Here is a 17,815-nt window from a genome sequence, read left to right as displayed (position 1 = left end):
GTGGTATTACATATCGCTGATTTTGAAATAAACAAGCATTCTGAGAGTATTGCATAAGCAATACACGTCCCCTACCGCTTTGCAGAAAATTGTGAAAACAATGCACTGTTATGCAGAATATCATTTCTTACCGTCTTCTGTACCCCGAATCAACAGACCAACCCGATAACGAACCCGATTTACTATTTTACAGAACTTATTTGTTTGCTAGAAACAATAAAAGGAATGGTCCAAGTAATGGACGATATTATTACTGACTACATACTTTCCTCGTTTATTCCATACACACTGAACCCGATCATTAAAAAATTGGAATATAAAAAATAATTTTCTCGAAAATATGTCAACCAGACGCTACAAAAGTGTAAACTTGATTTGTACTTTGACATTTTGAAGCTGTTCAGCAAATTTCATATCATTCCTCAAACGCATAAAAAAAAAGTGTGGAAAACTGAAGTGGGACAGACAGACGGACGGATGGACAGACAGACGGACGAACGGACGGACGGACGCAGAGGAAAGCTATAGTCCCCTCCGGTGAAAACCAGTAGGGGACTAATAATAGTCAATAAAATCCCGTTGGTACTCCTTTACTTTGATTTCAATTTAAAACCTGTTTTAATAATGTACCAAAAACATAAAGGATTACATAACAAAAATGTTTTAATTATAGATACAAATGCGATTTAAATTTGACGTAACACTTGTGGACACGCTTTTTACCTTAAACCATACAATTTGTCTTTCATACATGTGCACCATACAAAATAGTGGTTGGAGTACATACAGGTACATACAGTACATACAGGTAGAGTCGTCCATACAGTCTATTACTGTGTACACGTACTGGTGGTTGGAGTACATACATACAGCCTATTACTGTGTACACGTACTGGCCTCCGTCAGGCTGGCGGCCGTCATTGGATTTTGGCTGGATGGCTGAATGAATGGCCGACATTTTATCCCTCTCACCTGTCTGATACCTTTGCAGGGAGACTCAGGTAAGTCAACATTAATTATTTACCTGTGTGTATTATTCTGCTGCACAGCCTATACCGTTATACAACTTAGATAAAATAGAACTGTTTCTGTTGGCTATACACGCTAGCATTTTAAGGATAGTGTTATTTTGGAAATGGGGCTCTCTAGATCAGGTACTTTGTTAAATCTCCTTTCAAAAGCCCGTTATCCTTCAGTGAATTCGATGTTTTGATTAAACTAATCTGTTACAAGCTTATCTTTTAAAAAGATTGGTGAGCTAGCGTTGTAGCCATCATAAAATCCAGAAGCATATTTCTAAAACATTGGTTTATATTTCTAAATCAATTAATTAAATATAGGTAGGCACGATGGTGTACTGGAATTGTACTGGAGTGTGGTCACAATTTAGAACTGTGAATCTAGAGGCATGGCATAGCTCATTGACTGTGCCTTAATCATTATGTATCTTCTGTAATTTTGTAAATTTTCAAGAACCATTGGTACTGTTTTGTAGCAATCGTATCTTCTCGGGCCTTTCCGGCAAGCTCGGAAAACACATCCGAAGTTGTTTTCCGAGCTTGAAGAAATTCAAGATAAAGCTAGCTATTTATTATAATATTGAAAATAACTTTGCCTTATAAGATCAAAGCTACTGTTGCTTTTTGACATTTACAATAAAACACAAAACTTCATGTGAAAATGATAAAACAAAATTCAAATGGTACAGTTTATCTACAGTAGTACAGTATTCCCAGAATCCCCTACTTTGGAGTCGAGCATGCGTATTCCAGTGAAAAAGACTAACGTAGTTGCTAGCGCTCGAAAGCGCTAGCAAAAAGATAAGCAGATTAAAAGATTAACAAAAAATAAATCGATTGAACTTCGCACAAAATCATATTTCTCTTCAGAACTAGTGTAAGCTTATTTACTTTAAGGTCAGATGCGACCTATCTTCCATTATTTTCAATTTTTTAATCTCCTCAAGATTTTCACTTCGTAATTCTAAAATTAAATTTTCATGTTATATGATATGGCTCTTTTTGGAAAAGAGTTTCAATTGAAAATATATATTATATGAATTTATATATATAAAGCATTCTTCAGCATTTTGCGTGCTGTAATAAGAAACATTCAAAACGTTGTGTTACTTCTAAACTAGCCTGGTAATGTACCCTGACTTTTGGAGGTATTCACAGGTTTAAATGCACACAAACAAGGAAAAATATATAAAGGAAAGTTACAATGTATCTAGAATTGAGGTACGTCTTTAAATCCATCAGGATTATATACGACATACTGTTTAAGATGTTCATAAACGTGAGGCGTTGAGCGAGTCCAACTGATAGATTATCTACTACCAGAAGTCACATCAAATTTTAACCTATATCTGCGCTTGGGTTTTTAAATACATTTAAAATCATATAAAATGCCATTTAAAAGTTTTAATTAACACCCCCTCTCCATGGATAAAGATCTTAAACATTTGTTTGTTGTTGTTGTTGTCGTGTGTTGTTCTTGTCGTGTGTTGTTGTTGTCGTGTGTTGTTGTTGTCGTATGTTGTTGTTGTCGTGTGTTGTTGTTGTCGTGTGTTGTTGTTTTGTGGTGTTTTTTTGTTGTTGTTTTTTTATGTCAGACTTCTGGATAAGTAAGCGGCCCCTTCCACGACACTTTTAAAAGGAATGTTAGGTGTCTGCAAATTCATACAGTATGGCTTTGTAGATCCACTCCCGTCGTACCGTCGCATGGAACACAATTCTTATATAATTCCACAGGTATCTGATCACTTACCTAGGACTATCTGTTCATCTATATTATTCTTTGACGCCGCATGAAAGGTCAGACTCCTTTTCTATGCTTTAATGAACTTTCCGTATGGAATAGGATTCTACATTCCTGTATTTACTGACATTGGTGAGAACTGTCTATCAGCAATAACCATACCAGCCCAATATCACTTTCATTTAATTAAACATCCACCTTCAAACCTTCACCCCCACACCTGGAAAACTACTTTTAAAACAGAGCTGGTAGATTGCTTGATCTTCTTACCGCGGCATTAACACCCAGTTTATCTTATTTTCGTCTCTAACTGGTCTCGGACAATTTACTGCCTTATCGTCCAAGAGATCGGCCCAGTGTTTTACGATGGTGTCAGAAACAAATAAACTCATTAGCACCGTATACACAAACATACCACACAAACATACCACACAGCCCTGTCTGTGAGAGAAAAAACAAACAGCGATTATCTCCCGGACATGCAGTTTCTATATAGATTGCAGACCGCTCTCTAAGGAACAGAAAGGTAGCGATAGTTAATAGAAGGATTTAACGAGAATCTTCCTTTGCCCGGGGGAGGGGGGTATGCATCTATTCAATTGATATTCGTAGATCGAAAGAGAAATTTGATCTCCATGTGCAGTGAAAAAAGAGAAGGAGTGTTAAAATGTTAACATTAGCGATCCGCGGTCTGAGTGGAATAACTGATATAAAATATTTAAGCGATGATAACTGGCATAGAAGTTAAGGTGGGGGGGGGGGGGTAGATTTTTGCATGGACTACAACCATTATTACTGGAATGCATATGTGTCGGTCGCAACTTCTAACAACTGTTCGGCAAGGCTGCGTGTTTTTGTCGAGCTCAGTCGAAAAGGCCCGATAAGTTGCGATTTCATATTTGCAGTTTTATGCAATTGTATGCATTTTGTGCAGCAAATGCATGTGAATTTGATTCTCTACAAAGACAAATGTATTGTACATTGATAATTTTGTGTTAAACGCAGAGCTCATAACACTTTTTTACATGTTTTTATTCATTACAAAATTTAACTCCCAGGGCTCGGAAATACAGTGGAAATTCCCATCGATTATATCTGATTGTCGTAGGTCATAGGTCAAATCTCTCTCTCTCTCTCTCTCTCTCTCTCTCTCTCTCTCTCTCTCTCTCTCTCTCTCTCTCTCTCTCTCGTTTAAAAATCTCCTTCCCGGTGGATCTGTGTATTGTTATGATAGTATCACACGGCGCAGTGACAGAAGCCTGTGAAATTGTAAGGTTAACAACAATAGAGCGGGCGGTCGTCCTGTAGGTCACGGCTGTGTCTCTTCATGCTGTGACCCATATAACAGTCGGGGTAATTGTTCAGATAGAATTTACGATTGCCATTGCATTGCTAGGCGAATCAGAAAATAAACTCAAAATTAAATTCCTGGGTATTACATGTCCCCACATGCGTATATATTGTTTATTTGTGAAATGTGAATATTCTTTTGAAAGCGGCCAACAAAGTACCCATTATAGATCACATATCTCAAGATGGTAAACAGGGAAACGGGAAAGCGACGTTGGTTGTGAAGTGACGCAGACCGACAGACAAACGGACAGACAGAAGCACAGACAAACAGATTAAAAGAAAAAATTGTCTTATTAGCTCTCTCCCTACCCTACATTCAGTTAATCTAATAAAGCTTCGAAAAGGTCCCGTTATTATCCCTAAACGCTCACAGTATATATGTTTATATTCGGAAACAATCACTATAAAAATGATGTCCCCTTTCAATATGTCTGATCATTAATTTTTCTTTTCCCTTCCTTTTATTTTGATAATATCCATTACATTCCTTTCACGCTACCATTGTGCATTTTCGCAGTCAATAACATAATGCAATCTAGGATGTTTTTCTCGTTCTGATATTCAAAAACTGTTGTACATTGTCCATCGGCTGCTACACATTGTTATCAGCTGCTAAAGTCTGGCTTATAGGTGTTAAGTTCGTCAGTTGTGTTTAAAATAAACACCTTAAAAAAACTTTGAATCGCCCTTACTCAGTACAATCAACAGAAAGTAAATTTGACACGTCCTAATTACACAAAAACTCGGCGAGAGATAACGGGGGATGAACGATAAAAGGCCGGAACGAAGATCGTATCAGAGGCTCCCGCTAATTACCGCACAATTCCCCCAATTACATATCTGTACTTCCCAGGCACGATTCTCGCGTGAGTGCTCGCTATCTCCCGTCTTTCGCCCAAAGGTTCGCAATCATGAAGTAATAATTCACGTCCAAACTATATAGATTCATCAGAAACCTCCCTCCCCATCCAACTTCCCGAAAAAAAAACCGCGGGTATTCTCGGAAGGCCTCGGTACTGTGCCGGCGATCGTGACTTTTTGGGGATATTCCTTGTTACGATCGTGCGTCTGACGGTCAGGGTTTTTCTCTTGGCCGGGGGAAGTGAATGAAGAAACTTCCTTTCTCTGCCTATCTCACCAGGTGGTTAAAACATAAGATGGTGACAAATATAGCAACCATTGTGTAAAGACTTTTGATTATTAAAAAAGCAATTGGATTTATCTGTCCGCCTTGATGCTGTAAAGGGCTTCAGGAAAGGGGAAAAAGTAAGTTGAACTTTCTGTTGTGAATTAACTGATCTGATCACTGATGGTGTATATCTGTTTAATGTCGGCTATTGATTTACTCGGCCTCCTGCGGCGATTCATGTCTTTTTCGTGAGAGTTGCGTCGTGTGTACGCAATATTTATTACATAAAATCAATAAAATGTATCTTATCACCATCTCGCCGATTAATGAGAGAGAGAGAGAGAGATGTTGTTCGTTAAAAATTAGACATTACAATGAATATGGAGAAAGAGGAAAATAGGAGCGAAGCAAAATCTAAACTCTGAAAATAATGGATCTCAGCCTTGTTCACACTTTATTAGTTCAATTATCGAATCGTCTGGACGGAAATTTAATCAGACGAGGTACATTTGTACGCACATCGTCCCGAGAATTTGAGGCCAATAAATTATTTTATTACATCAATTATCTGAATTTGTTTAAAACTCAATTACGGAAAGCTGGGAGGCCATGATTGAGGGGACAGTGTAACAAAAACACGCAAATATTACGTAATGCACGCTAGAATGGATTCTACACAAAAACCCATCTGTTATAGGCAAGGCAAGACACTATAACCTAGAACCATCCCTCTATTATAAGTATGCTATTTTTATGTATGAATAGTCTATACCGCCTTGGATACAAAAGGGTTTTCCTTGTTTCTGCTATTTAACACATCGAAACTCCATTTTGGAACTGCGGGACCAGCGAGGATAGAGAGGAGAGTTGTTTAAACATTTTCTGGCATTTGGATCTGTGTGGTATATTTAATTGCTTTTTCTGCTAACTTTGATCTAGAACTTAATACACAGAGTTATTGGAAAGACGCTACAAGTATATTACTTGCATACGTGTATATAAAATGTATACTTTTTCTTTCATTCTCTATCTCCCTTTTTCTCTCTCTAAGTTATTTTCAACGAAAACTGCCATCTACAAAAATTGTGTAAAATTAAATAAGATTTTTTTTTTGTTTCCCAAACGCAATTATTCTGGTTTTGTTCAATGGAGGAAACTATCTCTAGTTGATAGATACTGCTTAATTTTTGATTAATTATTGAAGATTTATAATTCATGCACAGAAAGAGAGAGAGAGAGAGAGAGAGAGAGAGAGAGAGAGAGAGAGAGAGAGACTAGTATTTGATCCTCATCTTTAATGAGTTCTGGGGCAAGCTGGAATAAATATTTAACTAAAACATCCAATTAACCCAGAGTCTGCGTTTAGATTCCGGAAATGAGCGGGGTCGGTTTGGAATTGAATTATATCCGGACGGGTTTACGGTAACGTGCCAACGAGTAAATATTTACTTGTCCAATCAAAGATACAACGCCGGATGACCTCCCGAAAGTATTAAATAAAGGTCGCTCGTGCATTGTATACGCTTCTTCACGTTGCCATGAATATAAGTTTCACTTAACGAAATATGTCGTTCTTGGTAGAAGTTTGTGCAGTATTTGATGTTCATGGATTGTAGGGGGTTCAGCAGAAGCAATATGTATGTCTTTCATACAATTTATTTATAAATATCAGGTCATAATAATAAATCCATCGTCTGTGCATCGCTTGCATATCAACCGTGTAATATTTAAACAATGAAATGCTTTCATTGGTGATCCATGTGCGATACGCAGAAGGCGATCGACATTTCAGAAAAAATACACATCCCACGATATCTTGGTAAAAAAAAATAGGATTTTTTAACGCTCGATTTCATTTTGATTGAGACCTTTGGAACAGTTCGAATGTCAACGTTGACCTTTTTTTTGTTAACTCCATAGAAGCCAAAACCATGTTAATCATATTTTTGGGCCAAATATTGTTTGAAAATTCTAAACTAGTGAAACTCCATGCATGTTGATTTTAATGTACTTTCATCCACACTATTATCGACACGTACACTATCCCGTGCCACCTGAGCCGAGTTTATACAGAGAGGTAATCACAATGAATTAAAACTGAACAGATAGAGATTTCCTTCGTTTAATTTAGGTCTACAGTTAATAGCGAAGAATAATCAAATACTAAAATACATTAACTAGGAATGGCTGACTAATGGAAGTTTGGTCTTGTTGATTTAAAATGTTTTCATTGCTAAATGGTTCCGTTAGGAACTTCAAATCATTATTGAAACCTCAAATTGCAAATAATGATTATTCTAATGTACGATATTTAAGCATTCAATCACTTTCCTTTCTGGGATTTCATGTCACATACAATACAAATTACATACTGTACATATAATTAATACACGTAAGGATAATCGAAGTATCTCTCTCTCTCTCTCTCTCTCTCTCTCTCTCTCTCTCTCAGATAAAAATGCAATATACATTTTAATTTTATTGAATTCGTTACTGAGGATTTGGCATGTGAATAATTACTGAATGGGTCTGCAGAGGCAGCATGGGAAATGCCAAACAGAAGACAGGACAGAAACATGCAACAAGCAATTATTAACTCTTGTTAAGAATGCGGAAATGTCTGCTCCATACATGCAGTACAAAGCATTATCGGCCGGATTTATTGTTTGCTAGACAACCGTATCTGCTGTTTATCTGGAGTGCGTTGAGTCAGACAGTTATTATCAATTGTTATAGGATTATAGCCTGACACGGTTTCTGCCATGTCAAATTAGTTTCATTCATGTCGATGCCCGTTCTGCGAGTTTTATGAATGAAAAAGAGTAAAAGATAGCGACATCATCTTGAAAGCAGGCGCCGTAGAATCTGCAAAATGTGTCTGCATTGTCAGGTCTGTCACAATTCCACGATCAGCATAATTATAATGATTCAATCTAACCAAAATACAGTTTTTTAAAGGCATTGAGAGGGCTTAGGTGGTTGTCAAATTACCTATAAAAACTATCTAATATGTTACAGCTATAGACTATTATTAAGTAAAGAAAAATCATATGTTGGGTTTTTATATCACCCCCCCCCCCAAAAAAATCCCACGAAAATTTAATGTAATCATAGCATGATTCATCATAGATTCAAAACTAAAATGTGAAATGTCGAGAGGTCCCTGTCATCTGTAATCGAAACTTGTAAACTCACGGTACAAGTCCTGACCTCTATTGTCATTTTGCTTACATTATAATTTATGAGTTAAATTTTCATGTATACGTTCCGACATTTCCAAGTGATCTTCTTTCTCGAAAGACATTTTTGACCCAGTTCTATCTCACTCTATTAACGAATCTGTGCATGTATGGATATTAGTAAAAGCTCATTGTTTTCAAAGATGTAATATATCTTCCTGTTTTATTTTTTCCCCTTCTTACCTTTGATTAATAACTCTCGCTGGTATTTCATACAGAGCCCCTAATTAAAGATGTAAAGATACGCTAAAGTCAGAAAGCATGTTGATGTGAAATAGTTTTAACAGCCCCGAAATTTACAACATCGCATAGAGAGAGAGCAATCTACTCAAACATCTGGGTGCAATTAACGCTTGTAAAATAAAGATAGAGAAAGCGCGGGTTTTTGATGAGGAGAAACTGACGCGGTTTTCAAAGCGCTGCCCTTGTCTCTTTCTCAGCGGGAAGACTGTCGATTTCTCCTTACACTGCGGATATCCTGATGTGAATTTCAAGTATACATGAATGAAATTATCAGCGCTTCTTGTCCTCTTTATTGTGCAGACAATAAAAACCTGCCGTCTTTTCAACTTTAAGTATGCGATTTAAGGTTTAAACTCAATTGGGTAGAACAATGCGTTCATTGAGCGGATATTTAAGAGCACACAGATAAACTAAGATGAATAAACCTTCAGGAAATACATCAAGTAAGGATCAATCTTCTGTGTGTTTAATTTGTGTGAATTAATGAATAATTATTTTGTTATTTATCTTAAAACGTAAACATCTCTTCTCTCTGCTAAGCCTTTCTTTCTCTCCTCTAAATTTATTACTCCCTCTTGCTATCAATTTGTGCTCGCTCTCTCTCTCTCTCTCTCTCTCTCTCTCTCTCTCTCTCTCACACACACATCATTATCATCATCATCTCTCTAATTAAGATTGTGAGGTTGCAACCCCTATCAGTTAATGCCAGGCTGATTAAGTATACGGGGTCAATTAACCTTATCTAATTACCTTTGCGCTGACATTTATTGTCAATATGGACACACTGTGTATTTGTCATTATGGTCTGCAGCATTATCTATTTGGAATATATATATATATATATATATATATATATATATATCGTACCGCATAATCTGTTTGTTTTATATATCTGCTTCCAGCTTATTTCTTGTGTAGATAATGCAACGCATTAATATACGCCATTTACTGATATGATGCCATCTTTTCAGTGAAATAATTCTTTTGTAAACGTGTGGTAGGCAATTTGTAAGCAATTTAGAACGAAGTTTTAAAAAAACTAGATTTTTTTAAATGTATGCTACAAATCAACCATAGGGGTTAATGTATTCTCAGTTACTTGCGATGATATATCGGGGAAAGATAAACATAAATCTTACACATAATCAAAGGTATGCTTTTTTTTTAAAATTCGGATGAAGACTTTACATTGCTGCAAAATAAAATTGTATATTGAATAGTTTTACAGAATATAAAAAATACTATTAAAGAAGAAACTCTACTCAGGTAAGATATGGATAAGAAATCTTGTCTTTATCAATGTTAGCATTTTAAAACAAAAAATAAACAAAAACAGTTTTGATTGTTTATAAAAGACGTAAAAATATATAATCAATTGAATGAAAATGGATCGTTATGCATCATTTTTCTTTTTTTTGAAAGAGAAACAACTGCGTAAGAACTATAATGGCAGGTTTTGACGCAGGTTGTAGAAATGCCCAAGGAACAAATCAAAATAATATCCTCGGAAGATCGTCGCAGAAATAAGTGCCCATAGGTAAAAAAAAAATCTGAAAAAAAACAATGTTGTACAATAAACTAGGTTTTCTCATTTTAAAAAATATCAGAAAATATGTTTGGTATTTTTTACTACAGCCACTTACATGTACAAGGTCCCACAGTATTGCTGTTTAAGCAAAAAAGAAAATACCGGTATATTCAGTTAAGAAAACGAATCTCACTCAAACGTATCATAAACCATTTATCATATGGACAAACATACAACGGGCACTTTTTCCAAACACATCATATATTTAAAATGTAGATATTTATTGCAGGTATCTATTTTTAGATACAAACGCATTCCAGGCGGAGTAATTGTGTTTATATGAGTCGGTTAAAAGGTGGTGGAAAAAAGAAATAAAGAGATTGAATAATATCTGTTGTTTACACAGGGGAGCGATACACTTCTTGCTCCATCAGCATGTGTTTTGTCAGTAGGTATTTCTAGCTGCAACAGGTGGTTATCTGCCCTCTATTGTTTTTATTGGAACTTTCCGGGTTGAGCGATACCGGTTCTAAATATTAAGTGTTGATCTGCACATAGACGTCACGGGGATCTAGTTAGCTCCATTTCCTATATTAGCCAATATAAATACGTAATTTACAAGGGGAAGAAAAATAGGGATTTAGGGTTCAAAATGAAGAGATGTTTTAATTATGACTTGTCAGGAATTTTGTTTCCCCGCCGCATATTTTCGCTAGTTTTCCGAGCGAGGCAGATTTTTCATTGGTGATTGTTGCAATTGCCAAGTTTCTCTTAAAGTTGTATATGTTTTTTTTTTCTATGTTTTGTCAAAACAAAATATTTATTAGGATCAGAGTATCAGTTTATATTTGACAATTAAAGTTGCAGATGGAAAAAAAATTCAAGCTTACTAGTTCTTCATGTTTTAAACATGTATCTGTTTTTGATACAAGGTATGTATATGTGTATACATTTATCATAAAATATCTGCCGAGTTTACTTGTCAAAAGAAAATACAGTGTGTATTAGGTAAATGGATATTTTAGAGTCTGTATACCTACATGTATTAAACCTCTGAAAACTCATTCACAATGATTTTCCGCATTTAATTCAGAGAGAGAGAGAGAGAGAGAGAGAGAGAGAGAGAGAGAGAGAGAATGACTGAAAAGTATTTTTGACTTACCACCGATAGTTTTATTAATGTAAAGAAAAAAATGTTTTTAAAAAATTGTAATGAGCTCTGCGTTTAAGACAAATTATCAATGTAAAATAGCCAATATTAATTTACTACCAAGTAACCTTTTAGTTTTCTAATTATCTATAGCTATTTATCTTTACAACAATACATTTTTCTTTGTAGTAAATCAAATTCACATATTTTTGCTGCATAAAATGCATACATTTACGCGATTCGCCGAAAAAACGCGAGAAGTTGCGATTGACATGCCAGTAGTTATTGGTGTGGTCCATGCATAAATCTAACCCCCTTAACTTTTATGCCAGCTATTTTATCATCTTGGAATATTGTATATCAATTATTCCACTCAGACCATGGATCGCTAATACCTCCAGATGTATACACACGTCAAACCATTCATCATCACTCGGGAGTGTTGTTTGAATGCTGTTTCTGTGATGATATTGCTTTTGAAGGAGAAAAATTAACAATACAAAAAGCCAAGACCTTTGTTTATCTGTTCCTTTTTTTTTTTGCAAGAATGCATGTAGGCGGAAAGATTTATCACCTAGCAATACATATCATTAATAATGTTCCCGTTTAAATATTGTCCGATAAGCACGTGTTGTTGGCCTAGAAAGAGATACATACGCATTTCTACAAAATAAAGCTGGCGGTACTTGTAAGAGTTACGCGAAACGTGACCTAGTGATGACCAATACCTCCTTACTTGATTATTTTTATGTGTAAGTTTGTTAGTTTTATTTCCATTTCGTTATGTTTTATTTGGCATTTTTTTACTTCCAGGAGAACAAATAATTTTAAAAAATGCAGAGATATTTACTGGTAACCATTCTCACCATTATTTCACTTCCGGTTTACACTGCCAACGTATTGGTCGAAACAACATCCGGTTATATTCGTGGCTTCACCCAGGATATAGAAGGGACAACAGTCTACACATATCTAGGTATTCCGTTTGCTCAACCACCCGTGGGCGATTTAAGATTCCGTCGGCCAGTTCCCATAGAAAAGTGGTCTGACGTCTTCAATGCGACATCTCTAGGAAACTCATGTGTTCAAATTCCCTTTGAGTCTTTCCAAGACAAGAAGGGTAAAAAATCCGAGGATGCCTGGAATCCAAACACCGCTTTGAGCGAGGACTGTTTACATTTGAATATATGGGCACCGGAAGTGTCAGCAGGAAGTGTGAAACTGACGACGATGGTGTGGATTTACGGTGGCGGCTTTGTGACGGGGACCTCCACGTTAGATGTGTATAACGGGGCGATGTTGGCGGCCCTACAGAACGTGATAGTCGTGTCAATGAACTATAGGCTGGGACCGCTAGGATTCCTCTACCTGGACACAGAAGAAGCGCCAGGAAACATGGGTCTCCTGGACCAACAGTTGGCCCTCCAGTGGATACATTCCAATGTTGTCTACTTCGGGGGCTCCCCTCAGGATCTAACGCTGTTTGGTGAGAGCGCAGGCGCAGCTAGCGTGGCCTATCATATGATGGCGAACGATTCACGTGACTTGTTTCACAGCGCCATTTTACAAAGTGGTTCCTCTTTAGCTCACTGGGCCTACAACAGCCCGGAAGTGTCGCTCAAGTACGCAAAGGACCTAGCTACAGCATTTCACTGCGAATCATCGAACCGGAAGTCAATGATCAGTTGTTTGAGAGATGTAGATGCAGGAAAATTGTCTAAGCGGCTGTTCTACCTTTCCATCACCCCTGTGACTTTTAACTTCGTTCCAACCATTGATAACCAGTTTATATACGAGTCTCCATCACAGTTTATTAACTCGGGACATTTCCCTGCCAAAAAATTACTGCTAGGAGTGAACAGAAACGAGGCTATGTACTTTCTATTTTACGCCATTTATGCAGAAATGGAATGGCCAAATAATACATTGTCGCAGTCCAATTACATGAAAATATTGCCGTTAGCGCTTTCTAATAATGGTTTCGAAAAATTAGAACATAAGAAGGATAAACTTGTAATCGACGCCATCTTGGATCGATATGAGAGTAATCTACTTCCGGGAGACACACGGGACTACCTGATGATTCTCGATGATATAAGTGAGTAACAGGTATAGACCATTTCTTTCTAGTCATTCTTTTTTTCTGGTTGTTGCGTCCAATTTTACCCACTTGAACTTGTTTTCGATTGCTAAAGTATTGATTTACAATGCATACTAAATATGACCAAACTGTCTGACGACAAGTATACGAACTAACCCACGATTTCCCTGTTCGAAGCCTTGCTTAAAATGTATTTTTAGAGCCTCGCCATTAAATGTGTTGTGTAAACGAACACTTGCCTCCATTCATTTTGGGTTGTTTTTTCAATTAAATCTCAAAATCCATTATCACCTTCTATATTCTTGTTAAACATGTTAAATATCGTCAATATGAGATACTTGTCTGCGATGTATCGGTATTACTAATTATTGATCACAACGATACTGATGATCAAAATAAAAAAAAAAAAAACTATACAGTAATTTTGATATATTGACTTCATCTAAGGACGATATATAATTAAGATGGCCCCTCATATTTTTTTCCATTATTTTCTATAGCTGTAATTTAAAATAAGGTATCAATTATCTATTCTTGAAAGTTACTTGGGATTAATTCACGATTTTCATTATATCGACCTTCAGGTTCATAATACTGTATAGAACTGTAATACTGTTAAAGTGGTTATTTACGCATATCTCTCTCTGTTATAGTCGGGGATTTTGCATTTAAGTGCCCAGTCATACAGCTTGCACAGAACTACGCCAAGTCCCCCGGAAGTTCTGTCTATTTTTACGAGTTCAACCATCGCCCGTCCGTCTCGGACTGGCCCGCCTGGTCGGGGTCTCTCCATGGCGACGAGGTCCAGTTCCTGTTTGGACTTACGCTGAAACCGGAAGCTGCGTATACCATGGATGAGCAGAAACTCAGTCAGGACATGATGCAGTACTGGACCAATTTTGCAAAAACCGGGTAAACAGATAAAACAGAAAAAGACTAACAAACAACAAGCACATATATACATATAAGAAAGAAGATAAGCTTGTAAGTTAAAAAAAACAAGTAGATAAACAAATCATTGTACAGGAAGATCGGTTAGGAAGTACAAAGCTCGCGCAATTATCTGTACACCATCTTAATCTGTTTGCATGTTAGAGCAGTGTTTGTCAACCCAATTTCTCGAGTTTACGTTAGTAGTTATAGTTCTCCAGCTAATGATTTGTATTTTTTTTTTGCTATGAAAATATTACTAAAATAAATAACTTGTTATTTAAAAGTCAATAGACGAACAAAAACGCATAGGCATCTTTCCGACGTTTGTTATTCCAATGAGTCCAGGTTACTTCAAATCCAGAAACACGTTTCATTATTTGGCCGCCATATTGTTTTTCTTTTCCTGCCAGGAAGCCGTCTGCTGACTGGGATATATACTCCCACGAAGATGAGAGTTACCGGAAGTTGACAATGCAAATAGGTCCTTACGATAGCATTCTGGGAAGAGGGCTCAAACACAGCTACTGTCAGTTTTGGAATGACTTCCTGCCAAAACTTAAGGAGTCCCTTAAACAAGGTATGCTGTGTTGATAAACGTCAACACATTTGTTTGAGAGTGCATAAATGGGGTGGGGTGGGGGGGGGGGGGGGGAGGGGGGGGGGGGTTATGTGTGTCGCTATGTTAAATGGTTTATTGATTCTCTCCGGAAAGTACCGCATTATTACTATACACAACGTTGGAAGTTATGGATATATGCTTAAAACTCTTTAATTTTATTTTTTTTTAAACAAATTCTTTTACAACAAACATATTGTGTTTTCAAATTGCTTTTTACATGGTCTACTTGAGTTAAACCGATAAAACTAAAAGGTTTGAAATCCAGGAGATATTGAAATATTTCAAATCTTATTACTAGTATTTTGTTATGTGAATATTTTACATGATAAAAGTATATATGAAATCAATCCTAAACATGTCTTAGTTATTCCAAATTATCAAACTTTCCGATATGTAGAAGTAGTTTCCAGATGAATACATTCGTGTTATTAAAGAATTAGGAAACATTTCACGCGCTTATTTCACGCGAGTTGTCGCACTTTCCTTGCTTCCACATAACACTCTAATAACATATGATCGGCAACAGTTCCAAAAGCATCACGGTGCATGCCATAAACACGATGGGTTAGATATATTGGACTGTTTTGTTTATTTCCGAAATAGCAAGGCATGTATAAGCTTTACTTTAAGTAGGCGAATCGCTCTACCGATAAATACTCTTACGCATGTACAGAAAACGTATTTTGAATCATTATGTATGTAACTGTATAATTTTTTTACTCTCAACATGTACATGTAATCAAAGATTTACATGAAACTGTCGTCGCGTAGTAAATAAAGAAGTGCAACGCGCAATGCGTGCGCAAATAGTAAAATTTGCTGGATGCCTCATATCGTCACAAATGTGATCGGCCGAAGCCGACCTAAAATACTATAAGTATATTTATGTGGTAAATTAAAATTGTACCGACTAAGCTTTTACATCGTAGACACCTATTGATTCTGAAAAATAATAATTAAGAAAAATGTTTGAATCGATTTCTTCCTAGGTGATCAAGGATAACCATTATCTTAGCATATTAGTTCAAATCTAGGCTTTTAAATCTAATATTTGTGTCCATGTATCCTTGACCAACTCGTGATACTTCTTTTTTTTTTATTTCAGCTCAGAGCAAATGTGAGTGTGGAACTAGTACCGGAAACGGCAACTCAACGAGTCACGTGATGCATGCACTAATAATAACGGTGGTACTGTGTACCAGCCTACTGATCCTAGTCCGATAATGCTGGCCTTGACATGTTATAGGGTTTGGACGAAATTTTATTACTCAGGTTTTAAATTTTTATATATGACTTTGAATTGACATTTATTAGCAATATTATGAATTACGTTTGCTGAGTTTTTAGAAATAAGTAACTGATTTTGCTCATTAATGTTTTGATTCGCACGTTTCCATACCACTATTGTTACATCTTTATTATCAGACTTACAAATTTCGCTTACAATTTATTTGTCTTGATTTTATCATTTAGTTATTGTTATATCACATGAGAGAGAGAGAGAGAGAGAGAGAGAGAGAGAGAGAGAGAGAGAGAGAGAGAGAGAGAGAGTCGTGATGTATGTCCTATACGATAATTTAAAAAAAAACCTTGCCCTTACAGAGTAATAAAATCTGCTTAGTAGATTACATTAAGAAAATCATTTTAAATCATATGACGAAATATTGTCATAGTTATTTGCTTTTTTTTTCTTGATGACTTTTCAAATACATAATCTTTGCATTTTTTTGGTATCTCAATCTGTTTAAATATTTTAATCTGTGTTTTATTTTCGCTTAAAAACTTTTTTCTTAAATATTGAACCAGTTTTGTCAGCTTGATATTAATCATTCTTAAAGATATTTAAAATCATTTCTTTTCAAAAGAAATACATTTTTCATTCATTTTTTTTTTATTACAAAGCCTTAATCACTAGTTTTGTATAGTATTGACAGTCGGCACATAAAATATGAAACAAAAATATATCCTACATCCATGGGACTACTGCTAGGTTCATCAGTTTATAACATTTTTATTTTAACATAATGTATAACTGTTTATTTTAGTTTTTCTATCCATTTTTTAATCCCAATTTTGATTTAGAACCTCTTCAGTACATTTGTACTTATTATTTGTAAATAAAATTGTACAACTTGTTGTATTTTTTGCTTTTGTACAATATCAAAATTAAAACCTACTTACAGTAGAACAAACATAGTCTTCTAAATGTTAGATTGTTTTACACATTTTCTGAAAATTACGATTGTACATGTATATTATAATTCTACCCCATTTATAACTGGGCGATGTTTTTTTTTTGTTTTTTGTTTAAACTTGGACAGTGCTATTATAACAGTTCCCGGTTATCTTTCTTTATTCAATCATTTTTTTTTATTAAGCATGCTCGCGATATTTTTAGTTTTATTCTATTTTTATTGCTTACAATGCTTAAGTAAGGCATTTCTAAAGATCAAACAGAATTTGTGATCAGATTTAGCGTTTTAAGCACGATACAGAAATCGCAATTCTTTGTTTTATAACATTAAAAACGATGAAATAAATTAAACCGAAATCATGATCATGTCCTTTTTAATATCAATATAATGCATGTTGGGCTTTATTTTCTCCAAGAATGTGTATTCAGGGTAATTTTCAGAAGTTAGGATTTATTTGTGATTAGATTTCATAGCGAACTAGGTTATCCTAGGAAATAAGGGAACACTAAGCAGGGTTGTTTATTGCTTTTATTACTTTATATTTACATTCTACTGTGTTTTTCCA

At 35.7% G+C, this 17,815-nt stretch overlaps 1 protein-coding gene across 4 annotated transcripts; it reads left to right on the top strand.

Moving 5' to 3' along the window:
- Positions 1 to 561: 561 nt before the first annotated feature.
- LOC105324736 (cholinesterase) lies at positions 562 to 17,191 on the top strand. 4 transcript variants are annotated; one of them, XM_066081633.1, is made up of 5 exons: positions 562 to 1,001; positions 12,216 to 13,500; positions 14,157 to 14,415; positions 14,847 to 15,013; positions 16,161 to 17,191. In XM_066081633.1, the coding sequence occupies exons 2-5, from the start codon at positions 12,237 to 12,239 to the stop codon at positions 16,277 to 16,279; spliced, it is 1,809 nt and encodes a 602-aa protein (XP_065937705.1). In that variant the 5' UTR covers positions 562 to 1,001; positions 12,216 to 12,236; the 3' UTR covers positions 16,280 to 17,191. The 4 variants fall into 4 exon arrangements, with proteins under 4 accessions (XP_065937705.1, XP_019921258.3, XP_065937713.1 ...); XM_020065699.3 differs by lacking the exon at positions 562 to 1,001 and adding an exon at positions 4,871 to 5,379; XM_066081641.1 differs by lacking the exon at positions 562 to 1,001 and adding an exon at positions 5,647 to 6,144.
- Positions 17,192 to 17,815: the final 624 nt, after the last annotated feature.

This window comes from Magallana gigas, chromosome 1 (assembly GCF_963853765.1).
Source record: "Magallana gigas chromosome 1, xbMagGiga1.1, whole genome shotgun sequence".
Classification (NCBI taxonomy): Eukaryota; Metazoa; Mollusca; class Bivalvia; order Ostreida; family Ostreidae; genus Magallana; species Magallana gigas.
Note: the sequence above shows the minus strand (reverse complement) of the source record. Positions and strands in the feature narration are given on the sequence as shown.